The sequence below is a fragment of the Sus scrofa genome, chromosome 4 (genome assembly GCF_054392235.1).
Source record: "Sus scrofa isolate SSC_HxYL_T2T_F1_AM1 chromosome 4, Sscrofa_HxYL_maternal_Yorkshire_Landrace_v2.0, whole genome shotgun sequence".
Lineage (NCBI taxonomy): Eukaryota > Metazoa > Chordata > Mammalia > Artiodactyla > Suidae > Sus > Sus scrofa.
Genome location: NC_139386.1, coordinates 92,116,849 through 92,131,195, shown reverse-complemented (window position 1 = coordinate 92,131,195; position 14,347 = coordinate 92,116,849). Strand labels below are relative to the sequence as shown.

The 14,347-nt window shown below is 38.1% G+C and overlaps 1 protein-coding gene across 11 annotated transcripts in view; it reads left to right on the top strand.

The window, feature by feature from the left end:
* Positions 1-14,347, top strand: part of DDR2 (discoidin domain receptor tyrosine kinase 2) — a 162,085-nt gene that overhangs the window by 132,349 nt on the left and 15,389 nt on the right. For 6 of the 11 annotated variants that reach the window (XM_085022557.1, XM_021089494.2, XM_085022554.1 and 3 more), the window contains 6 exons: positions 2,888-3,131; positions 6,472-6,534; positions 7,350-7,480; positions 10,683-10,941; positions 12,438-12,661; positions 13,906-14,033. In XM_085022557.1, the coding sequence (XP_084878683.1) occupies positions 2,888-3,131; positions 6,472-6,534; positions 7,350-7,480; positions 10,683-10,941; positions 12,438-12,661; positions 13,906-14,033 (1,049 nt within the window). The remainder of the gene's footprint in view (positions 1-2,887; positions 3,132-6,471; positions 6,535-7,349; positions 7,481-10,682; positions 10,942-12,437; positions 12,662-13,905; positions 14,034-14,347) is intronic. The other 5 variants (XM_021089500.2, XM_085022553.1, XM_085022558.1 and 2 more) reach the window with 1 other exon arrangement.

Here is a 14,347-nt window from a genome sequence, read left to right as displayed (position 1 = left end):
TCATAGCTGTTAGTTAACGTTGAGAACAGAAGGATTGACTCATGCCCAATCTGCCAGTGTGTTGTTTATGAATAGCTTTTTGGCAGTTGTAAATGTTTGTGTTATTGTAACACTGTATTCTTCACAGGTTTTTTTGTGGGGAAGGAGGAAACAGTACAGTCATTCTATTCTGTATTATTATGCACAGTAAGAAAACTGTATGCTTCAAGAAAAAATTTATTTGCATTGCTGAATAATGCGTACACCCAATAATCACCTATGAACATGTATATTAATCCATTATGATCATTGGGAGAATTTCTAGTCCTACAAATAATAAAATATATTTTAAAGTTCCCAAAAAGTTACAATATTTAGTGAATCAACTTTGATCTTCCTGAATCCCCAGAAGCTCCTGTTTAACTAGCTTATCATGGGTCAAAATTATTCAAAAGCATATTTTGCAATGAGAAGGTGCCAGAAACTTCTCAGGAGACTAGTCCTCTCAAAGCCAAATAGGTTTCTAGCATATTTTAATTTTTCTGAGACAAATGAAAAGTAAAAGATGACTTTCAGATCACTGATGTCTTTTGGAGAGTAGTTTTTTTGCTTCCTAGGCAAATTACTGCCCATTTCCCTCCCCACCCTGAATGTAGTTAAAAATAGCATTTTTTTTTTGTCTTTTGTCTTTTTAGAGCCACACCCACTGCATATGGGGATATGGAGGTTCCCAGGCTAAGGGTCTATTTGGAGCTGTAGCTGCCAGTCTATACCGTAGCCATAGCAAGTTGGGATCTGAGCCATGTCTGCGACCTACACCACAGCTCATGGCAATGCCAGATCCTTAACCCACTGAGCAAGGCCTGGGATTGAACCCGCATCCTCGTGGGTACTAGAAGGGTTTTTTAGCCACTGAGCCATAAGGGAAAGTCCAAAAACAATAACATTTAAAAAAAATTATCCACAGAGCACTTAGAAAATGAAAATATTATGTATATCAAAACAAATGAGATACATAAAAAACTATACTGAATAAAATTCCTGGTTTTAAATATTTTCTTCATTATTAAAGGAGGAAAAAATAAAACAAATGAACTAGACATTGAATTCTAACATCAAAGATAAATGAATAAACCAATTAATTAAAACCAGAAAACTATAGAAATGATCATAAATCCAAGAGCTTATTCTTTGGAGAAAACATAAAATATGATATCACTTGTATCTGGAATCTAATATACCTCACAAATGACCCTTTCCACAGAAAAGAATATCATGGACTTGGAGAATAGACTTGTGGTTGCCAAGGTGGAGGGGGAGCTAGTGGGATGGTTTGGGAGCTTGGGGTTAATAGATGCATTCTATTGCCTTTGGAATGGATTAGCAATGAGATCCTGCTGTGTAGCACTGGGAACTATGTCTAGTCACTTAATGATGGAGCATAATAATGTGAGAAAAAATAATGTATACATGTATGTGCAACTGGGTCACCATGCTGTACAGTAGGAAAAAAAAAAATAATGTATTGGGGAAATAAAAAAAAAAAGAAAAAGAAAAAAGAAAAAAAATTGTAAGTCAAATTGAGAAAAAATAAATTAAAAGAGCTTTTATATATATATAAAGGCATTTTTAAATGTATTCTAATATGTAAGTTTACAGGGGAATGAAATCCTATGCTATTTATTTGCATTCCAGGAGAATCCCCAAAACATCTGTAGGAAAGATTATTACCTTCCCACAGGCTACTTATCCAATACTTCACAGATTTCAAAACATCTGAAAAATCTATTGAAGTTGTAGACAGTATTCCTTTGATTTTGTTCTTAGCCTTGCTCCATTTACTTGTGTTCAATAAACTGGAACTGTCAATTCATCCCAAGGAAGGTATTAACACATGTTTTCATCATTAACATTTATAGGAAAATCCAAATGGAAAAGCTGAGATGATTTGCTCCCTTTCCATGTGGCATATGTGTGGAAAGTGCACTGGACCAAGAGTTCTATATCCTATCCTGGTGTTGACTGACCACAGGCAGGTCAAAACACTCTGAACACCAGTTTCTTCATTAGTAGATAGAGAGCTGGACTAAATGATTTTTAAAGTCTCTAGTCATTCTAATATTCCATGATTCCATTCCTTTAAAGTATTTCTGTCTAGTTTCTTCAGTCATTAAGTTTCTATGATTATTAGTACTTCTTCCTTAGCTCAGAATAAATTCTGACTGGTAATCCTGTGTTGACTATCCAGAAACCAAAGGAGAATATTGAGGACAGCTGAAGGGTCACGCAGAAGGGTCACATTGCAGGGCCTAAGCAAAATGTAAAATGTAAATAGCAAATATATTCCAAGAATGACATCGATGCTTTTCCAACCTATGAAGTCTTTAAATTCAGGGGATAGTGACCAGCAAGTCTCCAATTTTCTATTTAAGACTAAGCCGAAGAAATGTTACTGAACTATCATGAGAGTCTTGACTTAGTACAAACATGTACATTGCATGTTTGATGGATGTTGCACATAGTAAGGTGCTATAGAGGAACTGTTGTGGAATGTTCCTGATGAGCCTTAAAAGCCATACAAATATCCTGGTGAGAGTCATGGCAGCAGACAAGAGAGTGCAAGCTACCTTTCCCAAGACTTTCCATTCTCATCTTGGAAAATATCTATGAAGAAGCCTTGATGCTTTCATCAGAATGGCTTTACCTAAGCTAAATTTAATTAAAAGAGATAATTAAGTCTTTTGTCTCTGGCTGACAAATGCTAAGACTGGAGAACACCAATTATTCAGCAAGAGTGTTGCCCAAAGGAATTTGGCAAGTCTAAGATCTTACTGGGTTAGGTTGCGCTGTGTCCCCAGTCTCACCCAGCAGGGTCAACCTGTCACTCACATGCCTCTTTCTCTGCCAGGTCCACTGCAACAACATGTTTGCTAAAGGTGTGAAGATTTTTAAGGAAGTACAGTGCTACTTCCGCTCCGAAGCCAATGAATGGGAACCTAACGCTGTCTCCTTCCCCCTTGTCCTGGATGATGTGAACCCCAGTGCTCGGTTCGTCACAGTGCCCCTCCACCACCGCATGGCCAGTGCCATAAAGTGCCAGTACCATTTTGCTGACACCTGGATGATGTTCAGTGAGATCACCTTCCAATCAGGTTGGGAGCTTGGCCCCCCTTGGGGAAGTGGGAGCAGGGTGGTGGAAGGAGGAAGGCAGGGTCCAGAGCTTCTCACTGGCAGGTCTCTGAGAGGAGGAGGGTTTGATAGGTGGCTTTTTATGGGTAGATAGAGGGAATCTTTTCTGCAATGAGTTTCCTTGCGGAAGGGCAGGGATGCAGATGTGGAAGTAGAATGTTTACTTGGCTCTCACGTGCATTTGCCTAAAAAAGATGTAAGATAAAAGATTAAAGAAAATGAGTTCAGTGTTTAAAACCTTTATGTAAATTAAGCCAGATAAGGGGAAGCACACCTATGCACTGTTGAAATATGTAGATGAAAATGTCTAAATACACACGAGTAAAGAAAACAATGAATCCCCATCCATCACTTAACTTTACTAACCACTGATTTTATTTTGTCATGCTTGTTTTATTTATTCCTCCCTTTTGCAATAGTATTTTGAAGCAAAACTGTTATGTTATTTGATTTCGTTATGAAAAATTTTAGATACACTTAAGAAAATATCTTCATCGTAATGCCGTGTAACATCTAACAGACAGCATTTATTAATAAATAATTCCTTAATATCACATAATAGCCTGTCCACATTCGCATATCCCCGATTGTCTAATAATGTCTTACTGCAGTTAGCTTAATAGAATTAGGATCTAAATAATAAGGCCCTCTTGGTGTACTTCCCTTACTGTATTCCTAGGTGATGTTTCTTTTAATCTAAAAAAATAGGTATGTAAAATTCAATTCTGGTTTGGCTGTTTTCTTTCTGGGGTGTTATTTTACTGGTGCTTCTATCCTCTGCCATCCTGTAGACTGGAGGTTATATCTACAGGTGAATTTGACTCAGGTTCAGTACTTATTTTTTTGCCAAACATTTCTCATAAATAGTGCTGTGTACTTTATGTTGAAACTCATCATGGGAATGTCATGTTAGAATCTCTCACTTTTAGTGCTGCTAAGATTGATCTCCAGGCTCAGGAAGTTAGACTTTCATGGAAAAGTTCTCCATGAGCTCTCTCCTAGGTTTTACTCTCCATTGATGACCACTGCATAAACTATTTCATTAGGAGGTCTTAAACGGTGATTTTCTAATTATTTTATTCCCTCTGAATTTATTAGCTGAATTTCTTCTGAATAGGAGAACTATTCTCTATATGCTTGTTTACCCTGAAATACAGTTCACATTGATAGGGCAGGATACATAATTAACTTTTTTGGGAATTTTCAAAGTAATGAATTGATACCCTAGCACACTTCAATGGTATCTAAAAAGTTTTGTTTTTCATCCTTGTTATGCTTTTTAGTTTCATTATGCTTCGTTTTAAAAATGTATTCAGTATTTTTAATCAATTGCAATTACTGTTCTTTTAATACTCAGATTGTCCTGCATTGGCCAGAGTACATGCCTTTAAGCTGGCTCTGTCTTCTTTGGGTTGGATCCTATAAATATTTGATAACTATCTTGTTTTCTGAAAGAACACATTGTTCCAAGCTCATTTTGAACATTCGCTGCCCCAGATGTGGAATCAACTATTTCCTCGAGAAATCTTCATTCCTTTTAGTGGGGAATGATATTTAGAGACCACAAAGTGGGCAACAGGGACTGTGCCAAATCTTGAAAAGTTAAAGGATACTTAGGACACTGCCTTTACTATCACAGTTTAGATGGGGATAGAAAACCTATGCAATAATTTTTCATAAGATTTTCAAAGTGGTACCAATAATAAGTGGTCAGGAGAGAGGCCACTAGAGAGTGGATTCTAAGTGGACACTGTCAAAGGATTGAGACTAATAGAAGAAAAGTATAGGCAAAAATGACATCAGCGAAGTAGAGAGACTACTTCTAGTAGATAAAGCAGAAGACACCATGCTTCCTGATTTAATTTTTAGAAGAAGAAAATTTCAAGATGGTTTGTTCATTAAGATGTACTGATAAGGAAATAGAGCATATGTTTAGAAACACAAGTTTGGGGCTTCAATGCCTTCTGTTATTATAAAAAATTATTCTAAGCGTAAATGAACTAATTATTTCATATAAAGTATTTATTAAGGGCAGAAGTTTAGATATTCAAAAGCAGTGTTACATTGTGTTAAGTAGGTTCCCCTCATCAGGGATTCCCTCTGCAGAATATTTGAAATGTTGGCCTAAGGAAATAATAGAAGGTATATTTGCTAATTTTATAACTAAAAAATTTAGAATAACCTGAATGATTATTTTTAAGCCATCTTAAAGTTATATTTCTATCTAAGGGGAAGTGGAATAAGATATGTCAGTGCAATTGTTTCATAGCAAATGGTCTACTAAACAGTGTTGTTTGTGACATAAAATAATAGAAAATGTATTTCTGTATTTTTAATATTTTCTTGATAAGAGTACAACATTGAAAAAAAGTTCTCAGTAAGTGATTATATATATATTGAGTAAACCCAAATCAGACCAACATGTTAGTTATGTTTGCTGTATATAGCTTTCTCACGTACATTACAGAAGACAGATTTTTAGATGTGTGTTAAAAAACTTAACTAATTATAGCTATAGACTATAGTCTTTGATTCCTGTAATGTCTTGAACTTTAAATATCATGATAATATTAGTTTCCCCTGGAGCCTGAGGAAAAGTACAAGTGGATGACAGATATTTTCCTACTTGTATAATAATGCTAAGAAGAAAAATTAGGATTTTTGGAGGGATTCTCTCTTAGAAGGAAAATGCATGCTCTAATTCTTGACCCCCTTGATTAAACAAAGCAGAGGGAAAAATTAGTTAACAGCGTCAATCCATCAAATAAATTTTGGGATCTGTCTTAGAAGCTTAAACATCACAGTGAAGGATATATAATTTATCTTTAAGGATGAAGGCTTAATTTATAAATTAAAGAGCTAGGACAATGAAGCATAGTAAAGACTTTTTTTTAAACAATTTAATTTCCTTGAAGGAAAGAGCATCTTAGCACTACGTCTGTTCCATGTCTACTTACCCATTGTATTCTCTCTACATTTTGCTGAATTGGGGTCTCACTTCCTATGCATGCTTTATGATAATGTGTAGCCATAGCCTTCTGATTCTTTCTTAAACTTTTTTTTGTACTATGACATGTAATACAAAATCATTTAAACAAACATTTTACAGAAGGAAAGTTGCCCTTAGTATTTAGATAATGGTGATTTTTAAAATTTAACATATTATATGGTTTCATTTATAAGAAAGGCTAGTGGCAACCCATTAAGTTGATTTCACAAAGTATTAGCTTAGAACCTGCCTTCAGAAAAACCACCACCTCGCTGTCTTCTCCTCAGCTCCAACTCACTCTTATTTTGTAACAGATGCTGCAATGTACAACAACTCTGGAGCCTTGCCCACATCACCCGTGGCGCCCACAACCTATGGTATGTGTGATTCTTGCTTACAAAAATTAAGTTGGAGGGACCTCAGAGGGTGAAGAAGCATAGAGATTTGCAAAGACCAGACTGTGTAGGAGGTTTTGGATACAGATTATCTATGGAAAGGTGGGACAGTCCACCTCCAAGGTTAAGGGCCCAAACTCTCTCTCTTCCCTGATGGTTCATGTAATTCTTCAGCTGAGGCAGAATCTGGTGTTGTTCCAACTGCTTTATGGAAATTTGGGAAGCTTGGAGCAGAAATGGGGAAGGAGATATTTCTAGGTGAGAATCTTTGTGGGGATCTCAGTGGATGCATAATAGCCTAGGGGGGAAAAAAGCTAGTCTCTCTGATTGGAGAGAAATATTGAAAGGTGTATCCATTGCTTTGGACAGTCACTGGCTATTTAAGTCAGCTACCTAGGAAACACATGATCAAGTGTCTCCAAACAGATCTCTCAGCTACCCTGGCTTGTCTCAAAGACTTCAGAGTGAAACTGATTCTTCATTTATTTTTCATGAGGTATGATTAGAGCCAGTTAACCCAGGCCATGGTATAAAGAGCAAAATTTGGGGAAGTATGGAAAACCTCTCCATTATTCAGTCTAATACGTGAGGAAAAAGAGGCTGATGTTCCATGGATGAGGACTGTAAAATATAGGAGCAAAGTAATAGAAGAGTAGCAAGACCATGTGTTAAGGTGGCATCATGTGGAATTATCCTGAAGGAAAAAGTTCTACCTCCTTATTGCTCATACAGTCCCTCATGCCTTGCCTTGCCCCATAAGATGATAATATTCTTCATCCTTCTTTTCCTGGTTATAGATCCAATGCTTAAAGTTGATGACAGCAACACTCGAATCCTGATTGGCTGCTTGGTGGCCATCATCTTCATCCTCCTGGCCATCATTGTCATCATCCTCTGGAGGCAGTTCTGGCAGAAAATGCTGGAGAAGGTAGGGAAATGAGGAACAATCATGGGATAGGAAGATGCTCAGTCCTTTTCCTGTGTGGTTATTACCTCAGGAGTAAATTATAAGATTCTATAAATGGTTAGAGAGTTAACTGAAGCTACAAAGAGGCATGGGCTGAAGGCATCAGAAAAGAATAAGCTAAGTCCATTTTCTCACTTTTAGAATGGAGATAGGAAACCTCCCCAGAGAAATCAAAAAACTCTTCCCAGTACATTGAATCTCAACTTAGGCATCTCCCTTGAAGATTCTGATTCACTGGGTTCAGGGGGAGTGAGGCAACTATATTTTTTTAAAAAAAATAGTGATTCTGATATACAACTGATACTCAGCTAAAATTTCTGATAATGTCGTTCCTTCTTTTCCTTTACTGCTTGCTTGTTTATTTTTTGGGGTGTGTGTGTGTGTGTGTGTGTGTGTGTGTGTAGAAAAACACTCAGTCTCGTTAATACCCAAGCCACATCTCTCACAATTCTATTCCTACTTCTTTTTGTACTTGAAAGTTATGGTTATGTATCCTTCTGAGTCCTAGATTTTTTTTGTCTAGGTCAACAGATCTGTACAATTTCTCTTATATTTGCCTAACACTTTATAGTCTACAAAGACTTTTTCTATGATTTTACTTCAACCTCATTGGATAACAGTAAGTTGGGCATGGTAGTTATATTGAACTGTTTTTCTGTCAAGAAAATATGATGTACTTAAGGTCATACAATGAATATCCTGTTTTCTATGCTCATTCTAGTCGTCAGTCTTGAAATTTATTGACTTCTAAAAAATATACATCCCACCATAGATGGAATACCTATGACTTTTCTTGGTTTTTTAGGCCAGAGAGCAACTCTGGGCATTGCTTCTAAGTGTCTGATACTCTTGGGCTTTGCTGATGATAGTGTTCCTACATTTGTCTGTGGACGTCTTCCCTGGTCAGTGAGTTCAAATGGATGTTGACTGTGAGAGGTCACAGGTACTCTGGGCACAAGGCTTGGAGGTGCCCATCAAGGACAGGGATCAGGAGGGAGAGTATAGCCTGACTGTTCACAGCCTCTGTGTTTGAGGATGGGCTCTCAGAGCAGACCAATGCCTATGGGGAGGACATACCAGAAGAGGGGAAAGAGCACTGTGACAATGGACTTGAACCTAACTTTGTGTGATTAGGACAAGAGGAAAAGGGTTAAACTCAAGAGAAGTGAGGGGAATGACCCAGACAAGTAGCTGGCAGTTAGTGCCTTCTGATCTGTTACACATTCAGGTTCTGAGATGATTGAGGCTTATTTTAAGGGCTTTAGGCAGGAGTTTTTCACAGAAGAGAGGGTCTCTTTGCTTCCCACAAAGACTTCTTTTGTTATTCTGAAAATGCTTTAATTAAATAAGTTTTCAATCCATAAATAGTGACTGATGGCTGAAAGGTAGAATCCACAGCAAGCTCACCCACTGTCATGGTGAGACAACATCAAAACCTTTCTTCTTTTAGAATGCTGAAACACACTGGGTACCTAAATTCCAGGGAAAGGGGTAGCAAATGGCGGTGGTGGTGAAAACTGGTGGACTGAAGGGGTCATTGAACAGCCTGAAGCTGTGTTCTTATCGAATAGTCTGTTGTAACTGCATTTTAGCTGGGGGGTGGAGTCTGTGTTCTCTACTCTTTTTCTTTGTGTTTGAGCCAGAAATTATCACTCTTTTCTCTGGGTCTTTCTTCTGAGTCCTACTAGAATATATTCATGGGCTGGGGGAGGAATTTTGGACTGGGAACTCACCAGGTAAAAGGGAGAACAAAAATTTTGCCCTTGAATATTTAACTTGGTTCTTGAAGTTCTTGATTCGAGAAATTCATTCTATTCTTGCACATCTGAGTAAGATAACTCACGATGCTCTAGAATGACATGTGACTTCCTCCTGAGGACATTTTTTGTAGAAAACCTTTAAGCATACACATATATTCTAAAAATAATTACTCAAAATAGCTTTATGCTATAACATTATTTGCAAGATACTTAAAATGGTGCTCTCATAATTCTCTCTTTGGGAAAGTTAACTCATTTATTGAGTACCTGCTAAATGCTGGACTCCATGCTCAGTATTGAGGATATTACTGCAACAAAAGACCTTTCAGTCTAGGGTATGGGGCAGGCATCTAACTTTCTCCATTGAGCACCTGAAGCATATTTGTTGGCGTAGAACATCGCACATCCAAATAGTAAAATTTTAAATCCAAATAGTCTCTATTTTAAATCCAAATAGTCATATATATTGAGATTTAGAGACTGTCCTTTTGAGGAAACAGACAGGTCACATTAGCTAGGGTGTCAAAATAATTAGTTGTTTTATTCTTCTTATTCCTATGTTAAGTATTATTCAATGAATTAGGTACCTAGGGATTCCTTGCTTATTTTGTAGCCATTTAATTTTTGGTTAATGAAAATAAAGTGTCAAAAGGAGTATAACCCTAACTTACAGTGCCAGAGTGATCAGATGAATTATAGATTCATAATGTTACAGCACATCTGTTAAGTAATGAGCTTTTTTTTTTTTTTTTTTTTGTCTTTTTAGGGCCACATGTGTGGCATGTAGAAGTTCCCAGGCTAGGGGTCAAATTGGAGCTCCACCTGCTGGCCTATGCCACAGCCACAGCAATGTCAGATCCAAGCTGTGTCTGTGACCTACACCACAGCTCACAGCAACACTGAATCCTTTAAGCCACTGAACGAGGCCAGGGATGGAACTCACATCCTCATGGATACTAGTCAGATTCTTAACTCACTGAGCCACAACTGGAACTCCCAAGTAATGAGCTTTTTAATTCATGTTTACACATAATCAAACAATTGAATGGTGTCAGGAAAACCCGTTATTTAATAAAACATTGAAAACTCTAAGATTGAGAAGATCTTAGATAGGCTACTGATAAGTTCTTACAGTGTCATATGAAAAATGCTTATTAACTTCAATGGAAGTTAATGAAAGTTGGCAGTACAGACCTTTAGAGGTCAAATTCTGCTTTGAAGAAATGAAGGATTTTAAGATTCTACAGCACAGGTATTTGTGGAATCAGGCTTCATCCTTGCCACTTGCATTGCTTTTGAATATAAAGAGTTATTTCTTCTGAGTGGAAAAGCTGGATTTAAGAAGAGGAGGGAGCTATGATGCCCTGTGTGCCAACAGGTCTTTCTCCCCTGTCCTATTTCAGGCTTCCCGGAGGATGCTGGATGATGAAATGACAGTCAGCCTCTCCCTGCCAAGCGAGTCTAGCATGTTCAACAACAACCGTTCCTCATCGCCAAGTGAACAGGAATCCAACTCCACTTATGATCGCATCTTTCCCCTTCGCCCTGACTACCAGGAGCCCTCCAGGCTGATACGGAAACTCCCAGAATTTGCTCCAGGGGAGGAAGAGTCAGGTGAAGATGAAATAGTGGGCAAAGAATTGAGGGACAAGATTTATGAAGGTGTGATACTGTGGCTCCTACTCAACCAAATCTAGTTTTCACCTAAAGAAGTCCATACTGTCTTTCTAGATTGGGTCTGCTGCTGCTTCTAGCCTAATATGAGCACCCTTCCTCTGCTACTGCACATAGCAGACCTGCATGGCAGAAGAGGGAGGAAATAAATAAAATGCATTACTAAGGTGTTAATGCCAGAAGAACCTAAGCAGCCCAGCTAGTCCTATGTCCTCATTTTTCCTTGGGAGAAAAATGAGAAGGCTTAGATAAGGTATTCACCCAACATCAAACAGCATTAAGGGTAAGTTCATGACTTGAATTTGACCTGGAGGAAAAAAATAATAAAGCAAAAGACTTCTTAGAATCCCCAGTTTTTAAGCCACCTAGATAATTGAGTTACCTAAATTTTGTTGATTTCACTTGGGTGAAAATTTATTAGACTAATACAACGTTTTATTACAAGAGTAAATATTTCTTACCTTTTCTCAATAAAAGCATTGCTTTGGTAAAACATTGCCAAATGATTCACATCTCAGTGTTTTTTAATAAAGGGCTGCAGAGTGACATCAGAGGATGCTGGGTCATCACAGAGGCTCAGGGCAGCTTTTCTGTAAGATCTTCAATCCAAGAGTGATCCCAGCCAGCAGAAGAGGGCTGAGGGTATTCAGGAGAGAGGTGATTGGAGAAGCAGCAGGACTAACTCTGAGCCCACTAGTATTTCAAGGGAGTCCTTACAAAAGAAGAAAGCAAACTAATGTGATATTTACCACTCAGTGGATAGCAAACAGTGAAGGATCACATTGAACTAGAGGAATTTTGCAGAGACAGCAAGAAAAAGCGATGTAATTTATTTCCTAGGCTGAAGTAGAGTAATTTACCTATTTTCTGAAGTCTAAAAACACCCTCCCTCTTACTTTAATGTTTCTTAATATCACAATATATCTTAAGCTGAATCATATAAATTTAATCAGAAAGTTTTTTTAAATGATTTTTATTTTTTTCCGTCATAGCTGGTTTACAGTGTTCTGTCAATTTTCTACTGTACAGCAAGTTGACCCAGTCACACATACATATATACATTCTTTTTCTCACATTATCATGCTCCATCATATAATCAGAAAGTTTTTAATCCCTAAAATAGATTACTAAGTCAGTGAGAATATCTTAAAATTAAGGAACTAGGCCATTAAATCCTAAAACTTTAATACTCCCACCCTAACTAATATAGTGCAAGCCTTCCTGTAGCTTCACCACAATTCCTCAAGATTAGCCAAGGAGCTCGTTGATGATCATGGGGTGTGGGGAGAAGGATAAGAGATAAATGGTGGCCTACATTCTGGAGGCTGTGAGAGAGTCTGGAGGGACCATTCTCCAAGTAAGAATGTCATGGCATAGGCTGGCTGTCTTGGGGGCGTGTTTTAGCCCTCCTCTCAGATTTGTTTTCTTGAAGAGATATCCAGACATGCCCCTTGGAGTGAGGCTCATTGCCCTTGTCTTCCTAGGCTGCAGTGGCCTTGTGAAGCCAGTCCAACCCAGCGGGCCTGAGGGCGTGCCCCACTACGCAGAGGCTGACATTGTGAACCTCCAGGGGGTGACCGGAGGTAATACCTACTCTGTGCCTGCCGTTACCATGGACCTGCTCTCAGGAAAAGATGTGGCTGTGGAAGAGTTCCCCAGGAAACTGTTAACTTTCAAGGAGAAGCTAGGAGAAGGCCAGTTTGGGGAGGTAAGTTGATTCTTTGAGTGGGGCCACCAGTCCTTGCTAGCTCAAAGGAATTAGTTGAATAAATATGGTCAATAGAGTTAAGTGTCCCCTCCAGAGTGGATCCACATTGACTGTCCCTTCCAATTGTCTCTCTTTGCACTGGCCTCTAGAAGATTAGTATTGGGTCAACCTCATCTTTGTCAAATAGCTATGGAATTCATGGGAATCTCGATTTCTATATACGAGTTTTTAAAGCAGGAAAGTCACTTGACTTAGATATCCTGAAAAACATTCAATATTTTAAAAAAAAATTTTTATAATAGGTTACAGAGGGTGGGGACCCATAAGATGTGATCATCTTTTATAAACAGTCCAAGAACATCCTGCTATTTGATAGCCACTTTTTTTTTCCCCCATTTAATGGGAGTTACATATAAAATGGTCAAAAACAACCTCGCCCCTGCCTTGGGTCCCAGAATCAACCACCAGGGAATGAATCACTCACTAAGATAAGGAGGAGCACTCTTCTCAATTGCTCTCGGAGTGATGTGTGTAATATTTGACTTTCCACTTTTACGTCAGTCACATGAGCCTTCTGAGAATTCAAAGCGATGATTTAAGTGGCAATGGAAGCTCTTTAACGCTTCCCTCTACACTCCAAATGTAACTTGTTTTCCTAAGAATATGTTATTGATTCCAACATGGGTGGTGTAGTTTTTAACTTTGGGTAGGTTTGGTGGTGGTGGAGGTAGATAGGTCCATAGCATCTGTTTGTGGTGTTATATGCATTCATTCTCTCTCCTGGGTTGAAAACACAGGCTTGTTATACTGTTACTAATACATAGGGATTACTAACCATGCTAACTAATCACATACTAAGGGATTACCTCAGAGAGGAAATTGTCTTATGTTTTGCACAATCCAGTAACTAAACTTCCTTGAATCAAAGGTCAAGCATTTATACTGAATGACATTTTCTAGGGAGCTATGGTGTAATAAACTACTGTTATAGATATATTTGCATATTTAGTGTTCCAATTAATGTATGGTTCTTTCATAAAGCAGTAATATATACTAGCTGGGTACCTTACCATTGTTTTTTCAGTTATTTGAGTCAAAGATGTATTACCTCTATCTTCTTATTGGTCTTTTGATTATTTTGCCTGAGTTGTAAGAGGTAGTTTATCTCTAGGAAATGCCCAGCAAGAGTACTGAGACATCTTCAGGAGAAATGATGATGCTGAGACTAGATGACTTTTGTCTAGGTTCATCTCTGCGAAGTGGAGGGAATGGAAAAATTCAAAGACAAAGATTTCGCCCTAGATGTCAGTGCCAACCAGCCTGTCCTGGTGGCTGTGAAAATGCTCCGAGCAGATGCCAACAAGAATGCCAGGTCTGTGGTCTGTGTTTTGAATTTTCCTTTATGTATTTTGTCTTCAGGATCAGGAACACTCTGGAAACTTCTGAGTAATTGTTTTCTTTTGAGATGGGAAGGTCTGTGAGCTACCTTACATTTCCATTGCTGTGTTTTACTTTTCTGATGGGTTAGTAGTCCTCATCTTTGTTCTCATCTCTCTCAGACACAAATGCACATTTTGTGTTGGATCTGCCACTACGCATATGAATTTGCTTCCTAACTCCCTTTGCAGAACACTGCACTTCTCAGCATCCACAACACACACAATAGTCTGAATACTTACCTCTTCA